The sequence below is a fragment of the Pteronotus mesoamericanus genome, unplaced genomic scaffold, assembly GCF_021234165.1.
Source record: "Pteronotus mesoamericanus isolate MK-2021 breed Mesoamerican mustached bat unplaced genomic scaffold, CSHL_Meso_final contig_50, whole genome shotgun sequence".
NCBI classification, from domain to species: Eukaryota; Metazoa; Chordata; class Mammalia; order Chiroptera; family Mormoopidae; genus Pteronotus; species Pteronotus mesoamericanus.
The window spans coordinates 34358659-34371765 of record NW_026555186.1 but is presented as its reverse complement, the minus strand read 5'-3'; the positions used below and the strand labels follow the sequence as shown (position 1 = coordinate 34371765).

At 32.5% G+C, this 13107-nt stretch overlaps 1 protein-coding gene across 1 annotated transcript in view; it reads left to right on the top strand.

Moving 5' to 3' along the window:
* EDIL3 (EGF like repeats and discoidin domains 3) overlaps nt 1-13107 on the top strand; it is a 389125-nt gene that overhangs the window by 360251 nt on the left and 15767 nt on the right. The window contains exon 10 of the mRNA XM_054578566.1: nt 9022-9177. Within this exon, the coding sequence (XP_054434541.1) occupies nt 9022-9177 (156 nt within the window). The remainder of the gene's footprint in view (nt 1-9021; nt 9178-13107) is intronic.

Below are 13107 nucleotides of genomic sequence, written 5' to 3'. Positions count from 1 at the left end.
TTACAGTAATTGAAAATACAGTGCATGAACAGTTTTAGAGTTAAAGAATGAAATTTTTAAAAATAGGAGATTGTTTGGAGCTGATTGCACAAAGAAATGAAGCCTTGTTCTGAGACAAGCATATCTATAGGAGTCCCATAAATATAGTGCCACTTCTCCAAAGAAGGAAAGAATAAGCATTTTCTTGTTCACGTGAAGTCAAGAAGAACATTATGTAATGAAAGTTATGCACTCTATATGCAAGCCAGAACATTATAACTTTTAGGTGTATTCCTATTTTGGGCTTCATTATAGATATATGTAGGTCATATTGTACTGTGGGACTTAATTAAAATAGGTTCATTAGATAGTATTCAGATTTTACCAGCATCCAGCACCCACTTTTATATTCTGCCATTTAATTAGCTCAAAAGACCTTGGACACTATAGTCAAGAGAATAAATGGGAAATAATATTGAAACCTAAAGGAGAAGCTTGATGAGATTGGAGTTTCCTGTGTACAACAGCTGCTCCTTATTTCCACTTGGGAACAAAACAAGTGGAAATTAGCATCAATAACAGCGGAAGAATATGGATAAGATATTTATACCATAAATAAATTAATATAAATAAATAAAACATGCTGATTTTATGGTTATTCAATGAGGAAATCTTTTACCATGACCTTTAATGAGGCTCTCTCAGACAGTTATAATTTGTGGTGACCGGACTTCTGATGAACCAGATAGCCTGCCAAATCCACCGGAGCCTGCCTTGTCCTTCTTAAGCAAACAAAATGCTGACAGTGTTACTGACCATGCATTTGAATGGAAATAATTTCTATCCTCTTAATCCATACTGTATGTATACTCTATCCTTTGGACAAAAGATTTTTTTTTAAAGTTGCCCTTTAGGGCATTCCACTTTCTGTGTCAATGGTTCTTAATCTTGTAATCCAAAGGTGTTTCTCTCCCTGCTGGGCCATCTTCCTGCTTTCCCCTCCAGTCGCTTCAGAACAACATGCTGACCTGGGCTGTTTTTCAACTGTTGACACTGATGATACAATTTCCCAAACCAATTTAAAGTGTCTACCTCATGCTTGATTCCTTAGAGGCTATGCCCCTTCCTCTTGTAAGGACAAGGAGAAGTAAGTTACATCTAGATTCCTTTGCCTGTTGTGTTTCTTTGTTGTTGTTTTAGCCTAAAAATCAATCACCACAAAATGTGCACATATCCAGTTAAGACTGAAAACAGTAGAATTAAGGCTTACACAGTCTAATGAAACTAAATGATGGATAGAACTCTACAGATGATTTACAAATTGTGAGAATGACAAAGTTTTATATTTACATAAAATGCACAGTTCTTCCGGCATACATGGTGCATAAAATTACATTGTGCATTCTGTCAACTTTCCTACCTTTCAAGGGCCTCTTAATATTTAAAATATGCAATGTAATTTGCCATCACTAGAGTGTACTTTACTCTGTGGATGTTTTATTTTCAGAGTTCTCTTGATTTTTATTTATTTGTCACAAAACAAGATTTAAGTAAATATGCATATTTTTGTATAGATATTTTGTGTTTGTAAATGTCAGTCTTTAAAATATGTAATGGTTATATGAAACACAAATGCCTTTGATAAAATTATATGACGTAAAGTAGCTGTCAAAAATATACAGCATGCTCTGTACAGAAAGTATCCAGCCATGTAATATGAAAAAGAGACTTTTATTGAAGACACAAGATACAAAAAAGCATTGTATACAGGACAATGACACCTCAGTCTCCTTCAAAGTAGGCAGCTTGGGACCTCACACAGTTCTCCCAATTGCCATCAGCTGCCCCATCGTATGTTCCTGAACCTCATCAACATTCTGAATCTCTTCCCTTTCAAAGGTGATTTTAGTTTTGGGAAAAGCCAAGAGTTGTAGGGCACCAAATCTGGACTGTAGGGGGGCTACTGAGTCACCTGGGTGATTTGATGTTTTGCCAAAACACTCTGCATGAGACATGACACCAGAGCAGACACATTGTCATGATGAAGCTGCCAAATAGCAGTTGTCCATGGCTGCAGCTTTCTCAATCACCCAAGTAGTATCTGCAGAGGACTGTTCAAGCTTAATGCAAAATTTAATGCAGATTTGTTGCTCTACTTGCTCGGTCATTTTGAATGGGATAGTCATATAGTACACATGTTCACTCCATGGTGTCTACAGCCCCCACTGACTAGTAGAGTGAAGTCATTATTGCTCACACATGTGCATTTCAGTCCACTCTTCTTGGCTGCCAGGTCACATCAATGCCATGCAAGCCATTCTCATTATGTTAACAAAGGCTTCTTTTTTCAACTGATCAGTCAACCAAATTCTGAGTACTGAAATATCTGTGAGTTTGATCACCAGTTCAATGAATCTTTAGCCTTATAAAAGATTCTGACACAATTTTATCTAGGCTGTCCTCTCACTGTTCTATCAAAAAGCACTAAATAGCCAACTATTACAATTTCTACTTTAAATTATGATCCTCTTTTCTAAATTACCAGCAATTTTTGTTGTCTTCTACTTCATTTGAATTTTTGCACTGCTGCAATTAAAGTACTCGAGAAACATTTGTTGGATATCATCACACTGTTTGATTAAAGACTTGTGTTAAGTCTCCACTAATTAATAATGAGCCCATCAATTTCAGACCTAATTCAATTAGCCACTGTTCTGAATTCTTATTCATGAAATATGTCAAAGTTCCCAGCCAAATCAAAATCAGTCTTAAAGGTAAATAAGGATGATGCTAATTGTACTCTCCAAGGTTGATCTTATTTTTGATTAACTCAGCAGTAAGTCACTTTCAATGACTTAAAAAGAATAGTATTATTATTTTCCCTAAAATTTTTCTAAGTTTTATAATTTTTAGATATTTTTACTCTTTCTGACATAGAATTTGGAGAAATTGTGTTGGAGCTTACCTAGCTTAATGTCAACTTTAGTTACTTATAACTATTAATGTTTGATAATAATTTTTCATACTAATTCAAAAAATGAAATTTATATAGACTATTACAAAGATCTGCTCATTAAGAACAGAAAATCAAGTTATTTTTCTTTTGTATATCATGATTTAAATGCATCAATCAATACAAAGCAATAGATTCTTTGTAACATTGTTAACTCTGAATGTGTTTATAATTTTGGTTGTTTATTTCTTTTAAACATCTTTGGGATTTAATGAGACAATTTTGATAGGTGGACTTTCATGTAGGACTATTTTACACACAGAGTTTAATGACATCTGGTTGATCTTAAATGTTTTCCTGAGAACTACATTAGGAAAGTTACTCTGGAGCTGAGTAAGAAGAAGCACATATTACTTTTTATAAGGAGAAATATTATTAAAATGAAAAGATGAAATATTTATAATTATCATGCTATTTCCCATTCTTAGTTAAAATATGCAATTGAAATACTTGCATGATTCTAAAGAAACTTTTAAAAGTTAATCGTCATAAGCTGACAGCAATCATGGGGTGCAGCTCCGTTGATAAATGGCGTTGTTCATGTTACAATTGCAAGTAATTGGTAAGTACAGAATCATCTCAAGTTTGAATAGAGGGCAGATGACGCCTGGATATTTGGAATATCTACAATATGCCAGGTGTCCTACAAAACTCCTGGGTGATCGATCACCGGAGCATAGAAAGCTTGTTTATGGCACTAAACACATGTTATATGTGGTTTCACAAGTAAAAAGCAAGCTGTAAAAGGTCAATAAAACAGTAAACTCCCTCACCCTGGCTGGTGTGGCTCAGTGTATTGAGTCCTGGCCTGCAAACCAAAAGGTCACTAGTTCAATTCCTGACCGGAGTAGATGCTTGGGTTACAGGTCTAGTCCTCAGCTGGGAGCATGAGAGAGACAACTGATTGCACATCGATGTTTCTCTTCCTCTCTTTTTCCCTCCTTTCTCTTTCTCTCAAAATAAATAACTTTTTTTAAACAGTAAATTTCCTCTATTCTTTGAAAGGTTTTTTTATGTTATCTTTTTTTGTATCAGTGGTCATAGCTTTAAAAGCTGATAGGGAAAATGCAATTGCTATATTAAATGTTTTAAATATTATTGTAAATTAAAACTTCTTTAGAAAGGGAGGAATACAGTGATGAGCACTGGAATGAGCATATTTATCAGGCCTCCATAATATTTTAAGGTCTGAACCCATAGCCTTAGAACAACAAAAACATATCGAATACAGGGGCTGGTAAATATTTCAAAATAGGTCGATGACATTAACTAATAGGTCTGCAAATAAGTACTAAAAGTATACCCAACACCTGATAATGAACAATATTGTTCAAATGTCAAGTACAATAATTATGTGCCTTAAAGTAGCTAAGATTATATTGTTTTATGTAATATTGAGGTGAAAATTCTTTATCAAAACACATATTTTCTGAATATTTTACCCATAATTTTATTTTAAGTACTATATTTTTATCTTAGCTTCAAAGTTATTCCTGTTTAATGAGTTAATTTTACAAATCTCCATGAACTTATAAAATATATAATCCAAACTAACTGATACAACATAAAAGCAAAAACTATAGCATTTTAGATGCAGCTGAGTGGCATACTCCTGTGATAAATCTCTTTGGTCTTTTTGTTCACTTCCTTGCACACTTAATTTATCTGTATCACTTTTCATTTTCCTCACTCCTTTAGAAACATTTTCTTGAAACTCATGACTTTGCTAAGTCCTCCCTCTCTCCTTTCAGGGAGCCATCTGTCAGGGTGTTATGCAGATATCCGAAATGTAGCTTATCTTAACCTTCCTCAAACAAATGGCATTAGTTATTCTACACTTTTTCTCTAAGTTAAACACTCTAAAAATGTTTATGCTTTGCTAAGACATCACAGGATATTTTAGATCAAAAAAATTATATTTCTACATAATCCTCCTTCAATATGTTTTTCTTATATATCATATGTACCTCTCTATATATGTATCCTGCTTTTTTTTACTCTTGTAATTAAAAGAAAAAATCACTATAATTTGGAATCTAATTTTCTCTTCTAATGTTAATTTAGAACCATTTCCCTACTGTAATGTAATCTTAATATTCAAATGGAGATACACGACATTCCACACAATTAATTATATTATTTTTAGTTAAGCATTTTGCCCATGGATGACAGTTTCAGTTGTTTCTAATTTTCTCTACTTTAAGTGAAAATGAAATGACTGTCTTTGTATATATATTCTGAGAAGGTAAGCAAAATATACTACTATCCGGGAGTTAGTTGCTTCTAGGACAATCTGCCCACTCGGTTTTCCTATTTCTATAATTATGCTTCTAATAAGGTGCTTTCAGGCCAATATTAGATTATTTCCCCAGATTTATTTATTGTCGGTTACCAAAGTCTTATATAGCCCTGACTATATTCTATATATTATTTTACACACTTAATAAATTTCACCCCTCTAATCCTCATAAATCCTATGAGAACTATTATCCTCATTTTTCATATGAAGCAATTGAGATGTAGAGAGGTGCAATAACTTGCTCAAGGGCAGACAGCTCGTCAGGGAAGAGCCAGAGAGGGAACCTAGACCATCCAGCTCCACGAGAATATGCTGCCTCTCACAATCGCATTCCTGAATATCAGAGAATACGTTAACCAGTTGCCCTCCCAGTAAAAAGTGGTTGTCACCACCATGACAGTTTTGTTTCCTTGACCAGTAATGTTATCCTGAGTAGTGAAACACAAGAAAGGCAGTTAGCATTTTCTGCTATGATGCATTGTGACATCTTTAGTCATAGGTTGATTCTTGTCCATAGGACATGCTTAGAAAGTAGTTCCGTCTCAATCAAGCAAAATCTTTATTGAGGGAGTGTTACATGTGCAATGGCATATTTAGTAAGATCTGGATATGAAGTGCAGCGCACCAAGCCAAAAGCCTACACGTGTGCCAGCTCAGTGCCCTAAATAACCTGCTCCACCTGAGCCAAACCTTGGGAGGTGAGGATCTAAAACAGCAGAAAGCACTTTGTCATTTTTGACCCACATGTTTGCAATACATCCTGAACTGAAAAGATCTACAAGGCTGCAGAGTGGTCCTGGGCTAGAGGTAACCATAGGTCCAGAGAACTAGGCTTTCCTAGGATCACCCTGCATACCGAACCTGAGGGTGGCACATCCATGAGTGTGTCTCAGAATGCGATCTGTACACGCCCTGTTGCGGCTTCCTCATGTTAAGTGTGGGATGCTGATTATTTTTGTACTGAAAAAAAGGTTTGCTTAAGCCACTTATTCTGAGTGTAATGTCACAAATTTTAGGACAAATTCCAGCTTAAAACAGATTGCTGACTATTTAAGTCAAGAAGTTGACTTAACAGAAGAAAAAAAAGAAAAACATTTCTAGATTAAAAAAGAAAAAGAAAAGAAAACTGGAGAAGGGGAACAGTTAGAGCAGGAGAAAAACATACCTGTTAGAAAGAGCCAAGACATACAACTTAAGGAGAAAACATCTCCGCCCAGCAGGAAACCGAGCTAACTTTAAGAAATGCCACAGAAAAAGAGATGCTGTAAGACTCTTCACTGCATCATCTTAGCTAAGGACTGAGGGAAGTTTAGACAGTGAAGAATCTAGCCCTGGAGGGGTTTACATTTTTGGAGACAGTTTGAGTTCCTGTGTGTTTACAGCCTTCATGGAAAACAGTGACTCGGGGTACTGTAAGAGTTTTGCTTATTTGTTTGTTTTGTTTTGTTTTTTACATTTATTGTGTTAGCAACATGAAGAGCACTTTGAAGACCAGAGGCTGTACCTAGAGACCTCTGTGCTTTAGATTTGAATTTAGGACAACAAAAGCAATCCACATTTTTAAGCCCAGACAGCTGAAGAACAGAGTAGAAACTTGCATTAAAAGAGAGGGCTGCTCTCCCAGTATGGTAAAGCCAGGATTTTTGTGTGTGTGTGGGCCTTACAGTTGCTGTAAATTTGATGAATGTGGTGAGAAAGCTTTGTGATTCCTCAGAAATTCATGAAATAGTGACAGAGAATGGAAAAAACATTGACTGAGAAACTATATGAATGGCAGAGCTTTGAATCAGAAAGACATGCTTTTGAATTTGGGGTCTTTCCTTTATTTACTGTTTGTTTATCTTTGGATCACACATCAAGTTATGTTAGACTTCTATTCCGCCATCCTTAAAGTAAAGAGAATACCCTATCATACAAGGCTGTTGAGGGAATTCAATAAGAATATAGAAGAAAGTACTTCGTACAGTGGTAACAACAGTTTCCTTCCCAGGATATCATAATTTTGCCATCCTGCATTGCCGTTGGAAACACAAGGGTTTGTGATGATATAACATATGTTAGGAAAATACCAAAACAGAAGCACAGTATTTTATAGTATTTTTTAAACTTTCTAAAATATTTTAATAAAACATCAAAGGTGGTTTTTTATCTTAATTCATTGTCCAATTTGAGCCTAATGTCTTTAATTAAAGAATGTTTCAAAAAATGAGCAAAAATGCATGTTTTTTTTAAATAAATATTCCCAGGCTGTGAAACAGTGGAAACTTCTTGCATATATTTATTTGATGAGCACCGCTAAATATTCTCTATTCAATGCATTCTACTAACTTCTCATTCATGACCTGTATATGACCCATGACTGTCTGTATTTTTGTGACTAAGTACATCTCACAGGATGGAGAACCTGAAATAGAAACAATAGGGACATAGTGGTTAAAAGCCACCAAGGTCAAACATGGGATCATGATAGTTAAAGATGATAAGATCAAGGATGTAACAGGGGATTTAGTCATAGGAAGTAGGAGGAAGTAGATGTCTATTATAAGAGGATAAAAGAAGTCATAGATCAAGAAAAAGTAAAGGTCTTATAAGAATTTTCCACATGGAAACAAATTTTTCCTTTTTTAAAAACATTAGCATTCATAAGCTATAAGAAAAGATGTATGAATTAGAAAACAAGGAAGGAGAATACTAAACTATTCAATATTATATATTCTTATTTGACAAAAATCATTGCTATTGTTTGTATTTCAACTACATTTTGATAAATTTAATGCTTACTAAGTCACCATGGGTGTTAAGCATATGTTTGTACTTTAAGTACATATTTTTGCAGGAAAGAAGCGTATCATGAGCACAGATCCCACAAGTCTTGGGTGCATATTTTAATCATCCTTCATTTTTGAAGAATACTTAACTTTCTTCTCAGTGTTTTCAGGATTGTAGTTTTCCAAAAGATTTTCATTGGATGATAATTACTATTACTTCATTACATATTACTGAACTGCTTAAAATACATGGAAGTGGAATTGGCTTTTTATTTAATGTTTAATGATAAAACATTTAATAGCATTTTTGTGTCTGGTGTGTACATAGCAATAATTTTATTTTTATTGTTATGAATTGACCAGTAAAGTCAGCAAATTGGATTATAATACATTTTCTGAGAAATAATGATCAGTCTCAAAAAGGTCAGCTTGCCAGTTTTGTACTATCTCATTTATACAAAACTGCACAGCTGGATGAATTAGTTTAATAGAAAATAGATTGGTATATTGAAAATGGCCATCTTTTTACTTGAAAATGGTCAAAATGGTTGTTCAAGTTTTAACTGTTACTCCAGTTTAAAATTACAAAAATCAAAATTACAAACCAATAATCAACTCAGTCATCAGCTTAAGGTTATAATCAATGGAATTTTGCCTTCAGCATATATGTTTCTTAAACTTCTGAGTCTTTCTTTTTAAGATTTTATTTTTTTATTTTTTTAGAGAGGGGAAGGGAAGGAGAAAGAAAGGGAGAGAAACATCAATGTGCGGTTGCATCTTGCATGCCCCCTACCAGGGACCAGAGCCCTTCACTGGCAATCGAACCGGCCACTCTTTGATTCTCAGGCCAGCACTCAGTCCACTGAGTCACACCAGCCAGAGTAATCTCCTGAGTTATAGAGACGTGAAAATTTATAATAGACTCTATTGTGGCATTTAAATTATGTCTTTTCCTTTTTTAGGTAGATCTTCTTGTCCCTACCAAAGTGACTGGCATCATTACACAAGGAGCTAAAGATTTTGGCCATGTACAATTTGTAGGCTCCTACAAACTAGCTTACAGCAATGATGGAGAACACTGGACTGTATACCAGGATGAAAAACAAAGAAAAGATAAGGTAAGTCATTCATGTGGCTTATAACATTGAATCCAAGTTTGACTGAATGAACTGATTATACATATGTAATGAAAACAATGGCTACATTCTTTGAAAAATGTACGTTAGATAAAAAAGCTTTAAAGAATAGCCCTGTAAAAGAGTTTATAGTCCAGTTAGGTAATAATGCAACCTGTAGAAAAACAAATTGCTTTACTAATAACAATTTTTGTATTATCAATTATCTAAGATCTAAGATTCAGCTTATATTTATCATAAAACACATACAAGTACTTTTGTTTCAACATATGATACTAATATTTTTATTATTAAAATACATTACTGGTACCAGAAAAGAACATTCTTTGGAGAAAAATATTTCAAAGGTTAACTAAAAAATTTTTAAACATTTGAATTTCTTGATTATTTTGACAATTAGAAAGTTTAGAAATACACAAATTTTTACTATTGGACTAGTTCATCTAAACTAAAATATAGGCTGTTTCTCTGCTTAATTTCTTTATTGGTATTTTAATTTGATTTGTTTAATTGTTGACCTGCCTAAACTGTTTTAATATTACAATTATATATATATATATATATATATATATATATGACCATGCGATACATTTTCTATTTTTTTAGAAGCCCTTATCATTTTGAACATCTTTTCCTAGTATCTACTGATCTGAATTTCTATGGGACCCTGGAGAATAAAAGTACTCTGGAATAATATCAATAATAAGTTGGGTCAAATGTTAAAATATGGCCTCAGCTGGACTAATAGAATTGAAATTAACTCATTTCTTAGAGTCTTTTTGCAAAGAATTATAGCTTTCTGAAGACATCACCAGAAACAAAGTCTCTGTTCAAGGATTTGGGTGAATGTAACATACTTTTATACACATTAAATATTTCTGAGTTAACAATGATTTTTTTCCATTTTATGTAGCCCTTTTAGTTCCTTCTGTTATTGTATTATTAACCAATAGAGAGTTTTGGAATGTCTTTTTTCTCAAGTATTCAGGAAAACTTATAAATTTTTCTAGAAATTCTAAGCCTGCAATGGCTATTTAAGTGAATCAACAAAGTCTGAATTCAGTTTACAAAAAGTTAGTTTAAAGGAGACATGTTTTTAGGTTTAGATTATAAAAGCCGCACTTGTTTACCTTTTAACATCTTAGAGCAAATCCAGTTAGCATCTTGATACATTCATTTAATGTCTCAGAGTACACACACATTTTACATTTTACCATCTCAGAAGTTGTATCTTACAATGTCACAATTTAATTGGGAGCACTTATTTTCTAAAAGGACATAAAATAATGACATGTTTTATATTCAATGACATCTTAGACTGATTTAATATTGGCTATTTTGTAAAACTGCCTTCAAATTTATTTTTGAGCTGTAGACAAATATTTGCCATCATTTATTGAAAGTAATTATTTCAGCTCCTGTCTTTTACCTTCTGATGCATAGAGAATAAAGATGGTCTCTAAGATGAAGACTTTTAAACTTCATACATTATAGAACTCTTGAAATTAATCTTAAAGTAGATAAGTATTTTCATTCATTTTCTATGTGTAATATTTACTAAAAAGCATGTCTATAATAGTGAAATCCTTATATAGGTTATTTTGGGAAGAGGTATAAAGAAAAACATGGTTAAACCATTGTAGTAGTACAATACTTAGTCTCTATTTACACATGCATATGATTTAATCAGATGTGAATAATTTACATTTTTTCTTAATAGACTAGAAGTTTGCATGTTAATGCATTTTATTTTATTATCTTAGTCTGAAATATATGTAATACTTTTGTGCAAATTTGGCCAAATTACGTGATAGTGTTGTTCAGGTTTCCTATATCTTTACTGATTTTCTATCTACTTCTACTATTAATTACAGAGAGAGCAACATGGAAATTTCCAACTATAATTGAGAATTTCTCCATTTCTCCTTGCAATCATATCAGTGCTTGCTTGATATATTTTGAAGCACTGTTAAAAGATGCATGAGCAATTAGAATTGTAATGTCCTCTTGATCAAATAATTCCTTTATCATTCAAAAATGACCTTTTTTATCCCTGGTAATATTGTTTGCTCCGAAATCTACTTTGCCAATATTGATAGAGGTACTACAGCTTTCTTTTGATTAGTGATACTTTGGTATGTGGGTTTTTTTTTCATTCTTTTACTTCTAACCTAATTGTACTTTATATTTAAAATGCATTTCTACTATGCAGCATATAGTTAAGCTTCCTTTTTTAAAAAATCCAACTGTTTCTGCTTTACTAAAGTATCATATTTGAAATGAGTACAGATGTAATTGGGTTTACATATATCATCTTACTATTTATTTTCTACTTGTTACATGATTTCTTTATTTCTATTTTTCTGACTTCTTTTGGATTAATTGCATTTTTAATGATTCTATTTTGTTTTGTTTGTTGACTTATTTGCTATAACTTTTTTATTTATTTTAATGATTGCTTTAGGATTATATTTTAAATTTATCAAGTCACCTCCAATATAGAACCACAGAAACTTATCTCCATAAGCACAAAATAGATTATTGCTATAAATTCACATTTATTATAACACACAATTTTGATTTTGACATTTCCAAAATAAGTCTTTTTGTCAAAAAAAAACAAACCAGGAATAGGTTCTCACTAGGCAAGTAAGAAAATTATGAGTGTACATGGACACATTCAGTGAAAACGATATAAGCCAGAATTCTTATTTGAGACAATGTCACAGTAGTATCTATGCAATATAAAAATTTCTGAAAAATTAAACCATTTCAGTATTATAAACAGGACAATTCCTTAAACTCAGCTAATATAAGTGGTAGTGTTAAAATAAAATTTTAGCCAGTTCGTTTATAATATTATATCTAAATCAACATAATAAAGAAGAGCCTTAGATAATTTTACTATGTATTACTGAAAAAACTAACACCGGTAAACTGTACATAAGAACATAGTAATTACTATTATAGTAAAGACATACTTTAGGAAGAAACTAAAGGGCATACATGTCTCCATTCCCACAGAGAAGGTATGCAAGTTATAAAATAATTGAAAAATGTATACTTTTTTTGAACACTTGTGAATATAGGCACTTGTGTACATACTTACATACACTGATTTATATATACATGTATTTTTAATATCCAAATAATTGTTGTGCTTTGTTGTTACTCTTATTACTAGGTATTTTAACTATAATTTTACATATCCTTTATAGGTGTGCTCTTCTTTAGAGAGGCCCTAAACAACTTCGCAATTAATTTTTTTAAAGCTTGAATAAGCCATCTCCTATTGATTCCAAGTATTATTTGTGTCTTGTTTTCCATGGTTACTTTCCATAAGGAAAAAACGTCCTCATTCTTCACAAGTGCAAATTCAACTTCAAATTTTTGTCCTAATAAATAAGCGAACTGAATGTTTCAGGTCAGAACATGTGCCCATGAAATGTTTTATTGATTCTCATTTCAAAAGGAAATATTTACAATGTTTTATAATTCCTTTATGTATGCCTCTCTGTTTTTTGTTTTGTTTTGTCTTGTCTTTATGACCACTTGATCCGATAGATTTTGAGAGTGTAGGTGTGAAATGTGATATAGATCCAGAAACAAAATTATTATTGCTTCATCAAAACAATATCAAAATAATAGCAACATTTTAGGTTTACTGTAAGTGGTGTAAGTGAAATTCTAAAAATATATGAATGACTTTTCTGTTTTTCATTAGTCATAACTGACTAAGCCTCAGGAAAGCAATGCGATGGAAAAAAAATTTTTATGTACATAGGAGTGCCTAAATATAGGAATGAATGTATCTATGTATATGTGTGTGTGTGTGTGTGTTCTTGAACACCAAAAGTCAATTGAAAAAAAATATTTGCTTTGTTCTCTTCATTGAGGTGTGAGTTTTTTACT